The sequence below is a fragment of the Blennius ocellaris genome, assembly GCF_963422515.1.
Source record: "Blennius ocellaris genome assembly, chromosome: 11".
NCBI lineage: Eukaryota > Metazoa > Chordata > Actinopteri > Blenniiformes > Blenniidae > Blennius > Blennius ocellaris.
The window spans coordinates 15,444,602-15,457,756 of record NC_137660.1 but is presented as its reverse complement, the minus strand read 5'-3'; the positions used below and the strand labels follow the sequence as shown (position 1 = coordinate 15,457,756).

Sequence of the window (13,155 nt, the reverse complement as noted above, 5' to 3'; positions counted from 1 at the left end):
AACAAAGAATTTTTCTTTTTTCTTTTGAAGAGGACCAGAATAATGCATTAGAATAGTCAATTCTACAGGTAATTAAAAAAAAAATCTCAGTGGATAACATTAAACATAAACAAGACATGAGAGGTTACAACGTATGACATTTTGCCTTTTCATTAGACATCATCAGTTGATTTTGAATTGACTCATGGGAGAGAAGTTGGGACTTCCAAAGGGAGCATTGTGCAAAAAGGTCACTGGCATCAAGTCAGCACTATCACCAAGTATGAAAGAAGCATTTTAGAAAGTCAAGAGTTCAATCTATGAAAACCATTTTTAAACATTTTGGCACAATTCCAAAATGCTTTTTAGCATTTTGCTCCCGTCTAAGGTTTTATGACAGTAATAAAATATTGCATTCTATCTTTATTTACATTTTTTGAATTGTTGCAATATCATTGAAATGGCCGTTGTCTTCACAAACGTGTTCATCGTTGTCTGTCGTTTGAAATGAAGATATAACTACAGATTACCACCTTGTGGTTCATTGTCTTTTACCCGTTTCCAGGAGCCCCTCTTTGCTGCTCGGGTGGTGTACGACCTCCTGTTCTTCTTTGTCGTCATCATCATCGTTCTCAACCTCATCTTTGGTGTCATCATTGACACATTTGCAGACTTGAGGAGTGAGAAGCAGAGGAAAGAAGAGATCCTCAAAACCACCTGTTTCATTTGTGGTGTGTACAGGGGCTCTGCACTTGGTCGTATGCACGATGTATTTTGAAAACCATATTGTAAGGGGCTCGTCGATTGCAGGCTTGGAGAGAGACAAGTTTGACAACAAGACGGTGTCGTTTGAGGAGCATATCAAATCCGAACACAACATGTGGCACTACCTTTACTTCCTGGTTCTGGTACGGGTGAAGGATCCGACTGAGTACACTGGCCCTGAGAGCTACGTGGCCCAGATGATTGCAGTGAGTATCTCACACATGCACACACTGAGTCTCTGAAATATAGTTTATCCACTTCACCTGTAGCATCACCCACATTCATCTGTCCTGATGAATCATAAATGACGTTATATATTGTGTGTTTACTCGTCACACCACACTGTGAGGATTAAAAATTTGTAATCGCTCTGCACAATTTTCAAGGTGGTACACAAGCACCTAAAAGCACCTCAAACTGCTTGTTATTCCAAGAACATACGGACAAACAAATACTTTCATTTCACCCCCTAATTCATATTTTGTTGGCAGGGTGTACCAAGCAGATGAGCATACAGATGTCTTAGTGTTGGAGACTTAAAGTTGCTCAGCCTTCCTTAGTTTGCAGACTTGCACAGTGTGCTACAGAAGCGTGATCCTCTACAGCAGACAGGCGGTCGAAAAAAATGAGACTGAGCCTCGAGGCCTGTGCCAGGCATCCCAATTTATTCCCCTTCCCCTTCGCACTGCTGTGGCGCAATGGGCCTCTGTGCTCAGGTAGTCTTCACTACGCCGAGTTCCTAACCTGCTGGGACACAGTGTGGTTAAATAGTAATTAAACCCAGTCCAGCACTATTATCATCACTGCACCAACTTACTGCACTGACACACAGACACGAAGTTGAAGGATGTAAGGGCAACTAAAGGTGTTTCTGTTAGGTTAATGGATTCAAATGAAGCCTTGCAGCACAATGGCACATTTTGTGATTAACATTCGCCCGTGATGGGCATAAGAATGGTGGCATTATAATGAACAATTTGCATAACAAACAGGTGATAGACATTGAATTAATATGCATCAGCAGGTCTTCCAACAGGTCGGTTCTCTGATGCCGGGCCAAGGTATTGCTGGGTGATGAGGTAATGATGAGTCAGGAATTTATATTAACACCTCCTAATATGCGGCAGAGCAGAAACACACACACACACACACACACACACACACACACACACACAGAGAGGAGGGTAGGAGGCATTTATAAATACGTTTTTATTACGAGTTTTTGTGCCGCGCAGGTTGAAATCCCATCTTTCATGGCGGTCATGGTCTTACCTGCAGACGAAGACTTGTATATTACAAAACTCCTTCAACAACCTCACTTTGATGCATTTCGATATCAGAGAACTGCCTTACAATGCAAGTTCAATGAGCCAGGGTGTGAGTAGGGTCAACAAAGCATGAAGTCACCAAGTAAAATAACTGGTATGATGAAGCTGGCTATCAACTTTGTTGTTATACTCTGGTTTCAGCAAATGTAAAAAAAAAAAAAAAGAAAGTCTCAAGCTTTGTGCAAGTGAATAAAATATTGTTTTAATATTTTTTCATCCTCTCTACTGTTTGAGGGTTAAGGCGCTTGTGGTGACCCATTGACAATGGGAGTTGAACCAGCAAACTTCAGGTCACATACTCACTTTCCTCACCTCTAAACCACCACTACTCCTGAGGTGCCTATGTAGTAAGTAGTGCTATCTATAACAAAGAACTGAATCGATTATTCCTGACAAAGAACAAACTGTAATGTTACGCTGATGATTAGAGGAATGAATTATAAAAATCTATAGAAGCGTCACTCAATGTGCCTCAGTGCCACTTGTTTAACTGTTTTGAAACGTCTCATTGAAATACATGTAAATAAGAACATTTTCAACTGTTTCTCTTGAATATTTGAATATTTTTAACATTTTAATATCATTTTAAAATGAGGAAAAGTTTCCTAGTTCTGCGATTAATATGTGATAAAAAGTCATACATATTTCAAGTATGTAAAATACTTGAAAATGGAAAAAATGTCTTCTTCTCAATAAGTGTAAGTGTCCTTCAATAGTATGAGTCATAAAAAAAAAAAAGGCTAAAAGTACCTTTTCTTTATGCAAAGGGCACACACTAGATTCATGGGCACAACATATGACAAAATATGATGTCAGGTGGGAAAAAAAACAAAGCTTATTATATGTGAGGCACAAATATTAGTTTTCCATATTTCTCGCCAATTTTAGAAATCCCAGACAAGCAAGCCTATCCAGCATCAACATTGTAATTGTAATTAAAAAATGTGGCGGGCACCAAAATAACATGCCCAATAAAGAGTTAAGCTTATCCCTCTGATAATCGGTTTCTTACTAAAGGTCTCACCTTTGAACATGCATAATAAGAAAGCGATTCGCAATCTGTAACTTTACAGAGAGCTGGCAGGTCGAAGGGTCATATCTCGAACATCCCTGGTTCGGAGCAGGTTATTTCTGCAGTATGCGTAAACGTCATCTGGCTGAGTTAAACGTGAGACATGTGACAATGATAAGCCTAGCTCAAGGCTCAAAATACCTCATTGACCCAGTGATCTCTTCGTAGTGCACCCAGCTGGTGTCCCTCAGCGACTCATACTCCCACTAAGAACACCTGAGCACCCGGAAAGCAACGTTCCTTTGCAACAAATATTCATGTGCGCCTGATCTTTGTAAAATCACTGAGTGTGGTTTCAAAAGACTTGATTGACAGCCGCCTTACAGTCTTTTTCCAACTGATCCACACCCACATTAGACCAGACAAAACAACAAAAGCATGGTTTACAAATTTAACAAATTATTATGAAATGTTTGTATTTATTTTTTTCAGATTCAGTCATTTAAATAACTTGAAGTAAAAACAATATTTCACTTACAAGACAGCCATTGAAGCATTCTGCACAACTTTGGTAATACATTTGTTTTTATAAATAAGTTTTCTGAGGTGGTTAGTTTATAGCCTCTTCTCACATTTACTTTCTCACGCTTGTCTTTCTATGATATAGATTATGAAAAGAAGTTAGACTTGACCAGGCACTGAACAGTTGCTATCCTCCGATGCCTTATTGGAGACTAAAACATTTGGTTGTGTTTGTGATGTTATTCCCATATTTAAAACGGTGAAACACGAAACTGCTCACCTGCTCACACACAGTGATTTCGCATAAGCTGCTAAGAAGCAGCCAAATTAGAAAATAGTAGGAGGTCATTTTGCTGTTCTCTGCCTCAGCTTGCTCCATTTGTCTTCTCGGTCTCCGCAGCCCAGACTTTGATTTGAAATGTAGGAAGGAATGCTCTCTGTTGTCACGCTGCAGTTTTGGGCTCCACTCATTAAATGCCATTTTTATTGTTTCCTAACGCAACTGCAAGATGACACATACAGTAGCTAAAGATGTTTATAGCAACTCTTCTCTAACAGTGTGAAACAACACCACTTACACTATATTGGAAAAAAAAAATAGATCATCAAGAAAGAGAATTTAGAACGTACCTACAGATAACTGATTGTTACACAAGCTTGAAAAAAAAAATGAAACCTTCACCTCAAACACGGAATATAATCTTTCTTCTTTGTGAAAACACTTGTTGACCTAATAATACATTGCTTTCCTAATCACATCTTTTATCCAATCTCTGTATCTGACCTATCACCCAAAACAAAGTCTTTATCGTCACATTTTAACCTTTACAAGTATCACTGGTCCATCGTGGGGCAAATAGATGGAGACAAACCTCCACACACAGTGGGGGGACAGTCTCACAAATAGAAACAACAAGAGACTGGACAAGCAGATCAAAAGAGCGGGCTCTGTGCTTGGCAGGGGGACTGGACCCACTGAGAACTGTGGTGGAGAGGGGCACGCTGAACAAGCTCAAAGCTATAATGGACAATAGCAGACACTCCCTCCACAGTCTCCTAGAGCGACGGAGAAGCAGCTCCAGTGGTCGGCTCCTGTCACTGCGCTGCAGAACGGAGAGATTCAGGAGATCCTTCGTCCCAGCTGCAATTAGACTATTTAAATGCCTCTTGAACTCACAATAGCACTTTTTAAAAATGTATTTCAATCAAAAAAATTTTTTATGTAGATTTTAAACCTGTTTTAGTTCTCTCCAAGCTTCAGCATACCTGAATCTTATGATCGCCGAGGTTGTGAAAAAGTCCAATATCAAGCCCCTCATTGCAATCAGGTGTGATGCAACTGAGAGAGAGCTAAACCCTGCAGGACAGGGGCCCTCGAGGACCGAGGTTGGAGACCCCTGATTTTGATCTTAGATCTAGGAGCACACTGGTCTACTAAAAGAAAACACACATGCACACACACAGTAAAGGGAGTTCATGTTAATAATATACAGAAAACCCCCTTTTCTATGTAGCAATAGTCTTGCTTTGAGGAAAGAGTGGATTATAATTGTTTAAAAAAAAAAAAACATAGATAGACTCAAATGCACACATGCATGCTCAAACCATCCCTGACTTTCATAATGATCGTATCTGGTTGAGGTAAAGCTGTGTTGATCAAAAGTGTAAGATCCTTTGTCACCGAGTGTCTGTTCTGCCAGCGCGTCGTGCATGTGGATGTGAATCAGTGTGCGGGTGTTTGTGTGTAAAATGATGACAGCGACTACAGGCCTAGCAGGTACTGCAGCAGCCACAACGCCGTTACATAACCCATCTCAAGTGGCCTGCTAATAGCTCAGCCCTGCCTGGCACGTGCTCTCCTGTCCCTTTCTCTCTCTCTCTCTCGCTCGCTCTCTCACACACACACACACACACACACACACACACACACACACACAAGCATAGACACACTCGCACACCAACAGGCAGAGTCACTGTCACATCATGAACCCTTCATACCACACATGTGACATATTGTCTGTAATAAAAACGGCGACATGAAAGGTAGATGAAAAACCTGTATTTGCGATGTAAAGTCGTGGGTAGGAGTCAGACTTTGCCTAATGAGATGCAGTGTAGTTATAGCTGTATAAAACTTGTGTGTGTGTGTGTGTGTGTGTGTGTGTGTGTGTGTGTGTGTGTGTGTGTGTGTGTGTGTGTGTGTGTGTGTGTGTGTCTGTGTCTGTGTCTGTGTCTGTGTCTGTGTGTGTGTGTGTGTGTGTGTGTGTGTGTGTGTGTGTGTGTGTGTGTGTGTGTGTGTGTGTGTGTGTGTGTGTGTGTGTGTGTTTGTGTGCTAACTGATATTGGCACACTTGTCTGGTGCACTCTCTGTGTGCAATGTCATTGTATCTCTTCACACTCGTCAGTATCCTTGTGGCTGCCGATTACAACTGTTGTGCAGCCACTTCAGTCAAGAGCACGAACTCTACTTTTTAACCTTATTTCAGTCACTTCAGTTTTTACTTCCATCTGGTTTGAGACAATGAAAAAGAGGATTGTTAGCGCACATAAAATAATTTATTTCATAGAGAATTAAGTTAATTCACTTAGAATAAATTAGGTGAATGATCATAATTTTCCATAATTAAGTCTGCAGAGCAATGTGTAGAATAACTTTCAACTTCATGAATGATGCAAAATAATTTGGTATTTGACTAATTGGCTCAGTCAGTGGCTTGTATGGAATTGTACTTTATAATCAACCCTTTTAATGCATAGATTCTTTTTTAATATATATTAAGAATATCATGATTTGCACTCTCACAGCAAGGAGATTACTGGTTCTCATCTGGGTCTTTTAGTGCAGCTTATACTTTCAACTTGCGTGTTGAAAGTACCTGTGGTACTTTGGTTTCCTCACAGAGTACAAAAACAAATAATATGCATTTGAGGTTTATTGGTGTGGCCCGTTCAGACCTGGCGTTAACATTCATTTCAGATTATCCGATCACATGTGGTGAGCCCTGATGCAGACTGTTCACATTTGTCCATATCATACATTTATCATGTGTTTTGGGCGAATCACTTGAGATCGGATTGTGTTACTACTTCTACATCGGCACCACTAAATGACCCGCCACACAGTTATGAGTCATTCAGCTTACACTGGACGGTATCTTCTACCCAAGCCGCTATAGGTCACGGTGTCCCTGCAGACGCCCAGGCACAGACGTCCACGTTCTCCATAGTTTCTTTGGAAAGTTGGAAGGACTGTATAAACTTGTTTTTAGGGCTCGCCACTTGTGATCGGATTACCCAAAGCACATGTTAACGCCCGGTCTGAATGGGCCTCTGATGTGAGTGCGTGTGGTTTTCTGTCTCTGTGTTTGCCCTGTGGTGGACTGGTGCAGATCTTTACCGATATTTAGAATAGAAAATTTGACATGGTTCCTGAAGAATTGGTTCATCTAAATCTTAATCTGTATGATTTAAAGCTAAAATGATGCTCAATAAAGAATGTATTGAGAAGGTTTTTTGCAGATTTTATTTTGGTACAGGTCACAACAATTTAATGAATGAAAACTTGCTACTTCCTGTGTTTACTGCACCTACCTCATTTTTTATGGTTAATGTGGTTTTCTACAAATGTACAGGATGTACATGTACATGACAAAACCCCGCTAGTAGTATAGTGATGGAAGCAGGGTGAGGAGCACATGAACGTCTGTAATTTCATGCTCACTGATGTGTGTAAATGGATCGTTGAAGCAACACTAAAGCCTGACTCATTCAGACTGCAGCATGGCAGGTCACACAGTGGGCCACTGTACAGTTTGATGAAAAGGAATTAGACATTGGTGGGGAAGTTCAGATTCTGTGCACTCACTGTTAAATTCTATGTCTTTAATACAAGGGATGATGCCTCAGCCAGCAAAAGTGATTGTGCATTTGAAAAAAAAAATTTATATTCACATTTCTAGGTTACCTAATCCATTAGCTATGGTTGAACATCAGATAGCTCCCTAATATGTTGGTGTTTCAGCTTTGTGTTTCAGCTCACAGAGCCTCTGTTGTGTCTTTCTTTTTAATTGATTCATTTTATTTTATGGTCTGAGTTCTTTTGATGCCAGAGGCCCAAATTGGGAAAAGATTTCCAGACAAGAGTTTATAGAATGACTGGATTCATATTTGGTAGCTCAGTCACTGACTGAATCACTGTCGTCAGCACTACGAAGACAAAGTCAAAAGAAAGAATTAGTGTGTTGAAAATGACGGATACAATTACGTAAAGAAATTAACAGTCCCTTCTTACTGAGTTAATTAGTAATATCAAAATAATATATGACAGTTAAAAAAAGGCCAATGTGGCATCACCACAATGACTTTACACATAAATTGGTCCCTGACAATATTTTAAGTGCTGTTGTTTGAAGTGACTGTCACTTTATTATAAGAAAAACTCATATGTGTTGTGTCATACTGCACAATGGTGTAGTGTTTAACAGTACAGCCTCACAGCAAGAATATCTCCAGTTCAAGTCCAGGTTTTGGGGTCCTTTCACTGCCGGGGTTTCAAGTTGTCTCTCTTGGTGGTTCGGTTTGTGTCCAGGTACTCCACTTTCATCCAATACACAAAAAACATTACATGTGTTTAAAGTGACTCTAAATTCATTCTCGGTGTGATAAAGTGCATTATCAGTGTAAAAATAATCTAAATGTGTACTAATAAGTACAACAAGACGGTGACGATCATTCATCAATCTACCTTTCCCCATAAGGCTTGTTTAATATTTGTACAAACTGTTTCTAATACATTTGTGGTTCCCTCAATCAAAGGCCAAAGTTCTAATGACCACACTGCTTTTCCATTTGTTTTTGCAATATCTCATGAATGAGGAACTATCTTCATATTTAGCCGAGATGTTTGTTTATTCCATGATGACATGTTCAAAGATTAAAGTCTCTCTCCCTCATCTCATCAGCAGCATTTTAGAAATACCTTAAAGAAAAGTCTGTAAGGATGAAGATTTTAGTGAGGATTTTAATTTCACACATATATTGAGGATTGTTATCAATAATTGGCCCGACTCAGTTTCATCGCTGCTTCTGACCTCATTCTAAATGTAAACATTAAGTGTTTTAAGTTTCTGCCAGGCATTATGTAATAATGACTTGAAATAACTCCATTTAGTTTTAATAAAGCTTCCTTGTTTGGGTTGCCGAATAAGCAATTTTAGATTTGCTACAGTTATCCCATGATGTGTCATGGCTTTTAAAGTCTTACTCAACAAAGTGCATTATACTCATTAATTGGAGAAAGAAAAACAAATAGCCCACACACTGCCCATCCCTTTGCACCCTCAGACTGCACTCCCCCGTACCCTCGGCGTCTCACACTCTGATCTATCTTTCTATCCCTGCAATCTATTCTTATATAAGAGTAGGTGGGAGAATACCTCAATCCTCCTACTGGACTTAATGTGGTGCAAGTCAAATCCCACTCTCTGCACCTTTTAAGTAATTTTTTTTTTTTTTTTTATCAGAAGACCGAGCAAAGGAATATTACATAAGATCAGATGATGGTAGTCTGCTTCTGTGAAGCCTATCTCACTTTCAGAGATGCAAAAGAGCATACATGTTGTAAAACACACACTGTCGCTCACATTCGGTTATGTACACATCCACGCTGACGCACAGCAACAGTACACACTCCCACACACGCAACAGACTTATTACATCCATTACATAATCCTATAGGTTTGTTTTGCGCTCCGTTTCCTCATAGCATTGTTGCGGATAGTTTGCTCTGTCCACTACACTTTTGCACACTAAACAAAACCCCTACGTTTTGCACGAGATCACGCTTTGCACATAAGTAAGTCTACTTGTGGTCATGATGGACAACAGTGAGTCGTCCTCACGTCAGGAGTGTTTATAGAGTGCGTGAGAATTGAAATTGCAATTACTGCTCTTTAATGTATTATTGATATCTGCAGTATCCAAGAGACAGCAGTGCGTCTTTAAATAAAATTTGCACTGTTCGGCACGAAAACAGAAATCGGCTCACAAATTCTGGTGGGATGATTAATATTAAACCTCCACGCCTGTCTTTAGTTACCGCTGCCTCTGTGTTTACTCTCCTCCTGCAGTCTGGCTTCAGCGCCGTAAAGTATTCCTATGCAAATCTTCCCGGTAGACGTCTGTGCCAGATTGCTGTTGCTGCCATCACTCGAACCTGTTGAGTCAGCTTTATTCTCAGGCTCTTATTCACTCCACCTTTCTCACCACATTCTCTCTTGTCCCATCTCTCCTTCCCTCCTCCAGGAGAAGAACTTGGAGTGGTTCCCTCGTATGAGAGCCATGTCACTGGTGAGCAGTGAAGGAGAAAGTGAGCACAATGAGATGCGGTCTCTTCAGGAGAAGCTGAGCAGCACGGTCACCCTGGTGGCCCAGCTCTCGAGCCAGCTGGCCGAGCTCAAGGAACAGGTAAAATAACTCTTCAGACTGTTCTTTTGAAGTAGGGGTGTCTGAGCATTGTGATCACCTCAACAATAGGTTTTGAAAAAAATAAGTGTGATTGTCCAGTAGATATTTAGCTGACTGCTCCACGTGCGGCCTGACCTTGCCTCTCCTTTCACCTGAAAACATCCATGGTGGAAGAGGTCACATGAATGAGCCAGCGTCAGCTATATCATTTTAGCCATCCGTCTCCTGTGCAGCACGGAGTCCCGCACACTGATTCTCTCATACCCTTGTTGTTCCTGAACGCGGCACGACAGGTGACTGTGACGTGAGCAATCAACGAGACTGTGAGCCGCCAGTGAGCCTCTGGCTGTTTGGATGACTAGCTCTGCTACAGTGTGACTGATCACTCTCATCACCTGCCTCCCCTGCATGTGATCCCAGTCACAGGCCTGTCCTTGTTCCTCTTCTCCCAGATGTGTGAAAACAACTCCTACTGGGGAGATCACACTCGTGTAAACAAAACAACAATAACCCCAGATGAACCTCGACAAGCCATAGAGTTGGTAACATCTCACTGTTGACTGGGACCCGTCGTGCAGTCCCTTCTGTAAACAACGTATGTGTGATATTGAAGCGCCCTTGAGCAAATATTCGCTGCCAGCAGTCGTATTGTAATCTGGGTTTGAGTCTGCCCGACTTATAAGGAGTGATTGAGTTAACGCGGATGTTCATGACCTCATGGCAAACAGAAAGTTTAGTGCGCACCACAACACATGAGTGTGTTTATGCAAAACTAGGTGAGGTCCAACCACAGCTCTGCAGTCACGAGGTGCGGCCTTCAGATCACACCAGATATAAACTCTCTTTCTCACAGGGAAATTTCTCCTGCCGCTTCCCATCATTACCACCTCTCCTGACCTCACCCGTTTCCCTTTCACAGCTCAAGTTAGGATTTGTTTGCTTCTATTAGGCTGTGTGGGTTTTTAGGGCTCTGCGCCGCCCACTTGATTTCCTTTAATGCACAAATACGATGGATGGATTACAGAAGCAGTGGACCTAATTCATGACGTTAACGCTGAAACCGCTGCCGATGTGGCGGTTGTGAGAAAACCAGCCACGTCTGATTCATGAAACCTCCCCCTCACACGCTTGTACAACGCTCAGTGTGCAGGTCACAGTTCTGAACACCCACACATGACTTTGTCTTCTGACAAAGTTTCCAAGTGACATTTCATTTTCCAGCCAAAACACCAAACTGAAAGTTATTTGCATATAATTGTGAAAAAAAAAAATCTTAAATATAACACAAGTGAAATGTTTCAAAGAAATGCGATGCATTGGTGTGTGAGAATAACTTTTCAGTGTATGAAATGTCAAGTTGAAGAAGTGAAAGAGATGTTTGCTAATCCTGACTCACTTCCTGAAGAGCCAAAATCATTCATCTAAACACATCTACCTCCTCTTTAAGTCTAAGATTTAAAGCTTCATTTCACCTGCACTGCAAGTTCAAATAGATAAATACTTCCCTCGGGAATCATTATGTGGAAGCCTTGTGAATTTTTATCTTGCATATTAAAATGCTGACGAGAACATCAGCAGCACAAAGGAAAGCCTGCACATCATGTATGCCACATGCAGAATTAGAAGACTCCAGTGTGATGAGTTTACCCTCGGTTTCCTCCACAGATGACAGAACAGAGGAAAAATAAGCAGAGACTTGGATTCCTGGGACCCCCTCAGTCCAACCATCACATCCCGCCCCACTGAGGAGGCTCAAACAGGACTCTGCGGCGTGGCGCTCCACCGCAGCCTTAAACCTCAATAGAAATGCAGACACGCAAACCCCAGCCTTAAGAACAATATCCGTACCCAGGTGTACACCTCTGAATACTGATGTCAAAGTGAGGCAGTGTTGGCATAATATTTGGCATGATTTGTCTCGACGACACAAGCATTGCATTGTTGGGTGCAAAGTGTGTTTCATGTGTCCACTGAGCCACCAGGAGGGCGCTCCTCAGGCGTCCTTATGTGCCCCGGTGTACACTGGAACTCGTCTCAGTGAATGATTGCCCAGGAGCAGCACACATCTGCCAGTGTAGTGTTAATGGGCCAGACAGGGGTCAAGGGAAATGTTAGGGTGAGGGTAATGGTTAAGTGCCGTCAAGTCTGTAGCCCACCTGGTCCTGGCCTGTGTTTCACCACTGTCATGATGCTGAAGGACCGGCCACATGGAGGTCAGTGATCAGCAGACAGGCCTCCAGGGGAGGGGTGTGCACACCATCAAACACTCTCCTCCTCACCTTTTACACATTTGTTTGTATTTATTAGAACATTTTGGCTTCATAAATGGAGTATTATTTCTGCATTTAGAAAAAAAAAAAAACAACAAAAAAATGAAATCATGCTGCCTTACTCAATAACTTTTACAATTGCAGAACTTGCACTCTTGTAATAATAAAAAAGGGTTAAAAGTTACAACTGTAAATTGAAATGTTGGTTTGTTTGGGGTATTATATTTGAATGCTTTGTGGATTACTGCACACCTGCAGTTGCCTTCTTACAGACTTATATTGACTATATAACAGAAATGTGAATAAAAATAATGAGTAATTGTGCAAAACTTACTTGAAATTTCCTTAAGGTCTCCAATTGGTACATAGTATAATACTGACTGAAGACAGTATGCACACGGATCTTGTCTGACTTCAGCTAATACCGTTTTATTTCCTGTCACTGCTTTTACTATCCTCATATTTTACAGTTTTTAAAATAAATCACTTGTACTAGTCTCAGTTTGACCCACAGCTGATTGAGTCTAAACATGTGTTTTAAACTTGCACAAACAAAGGCAGATTATGGGTGCATGCACTTGATGGTAACTGTCCTGCGACACTTTCTGTTAAAACACTTTGTATAAAGAATTGTATTTTCTGTGGTCAGATGTTTTAATAAAATTGTAACAAGACTCCGATGTGTCCTTTGAGTCATCGCTTTCTGGCAAAGCTTCCCTCCGTGCTGCTTCTTGTTGGGGATGAATGAGCACTCCCCCTTGCTCACCCTGACCCCCTAGGCATAAACACACCCACACACTGAAATGTTTACTTA

At 41.2% G+C, this 13,155-nt stretch overlaps 1 protein-coding gene across 2 annotated transcripts in view; it reads left to right on the top strand.

Moving 5' to 3' along the window:
- Positions 1–13,015, top strand: part of itpr2 (inositol 1,4,5-trisphosphate receptor, type 2) — a 63,557-nt gene extending 50,542 nt beyond the window's left edge. For both annotated transcript variants that reach the window (XM_080504432.1, XM_080504431.1), the window contains 4 exons: positions 545–710; positions 790–950; positions 9,910–10,071; positions 11,737–13,015. In XM_080504432.1, coding sequence (XP_080360558.1) covers positions 545–710; positions 790–950; positions 9,910–10,071; positions 11,737–11,817 — 570 coding nt within the window. In that variant the 3' untranslated portion in view covers positions 11,818–13,015. The remainder of the gene's footprint in view (positions 1–544; positions 711–789; positions 951–9,909; positions 10,072–11,736) is intronic.
- Positions 13,016–13,155: the final 140 nt, after the last annotated feature.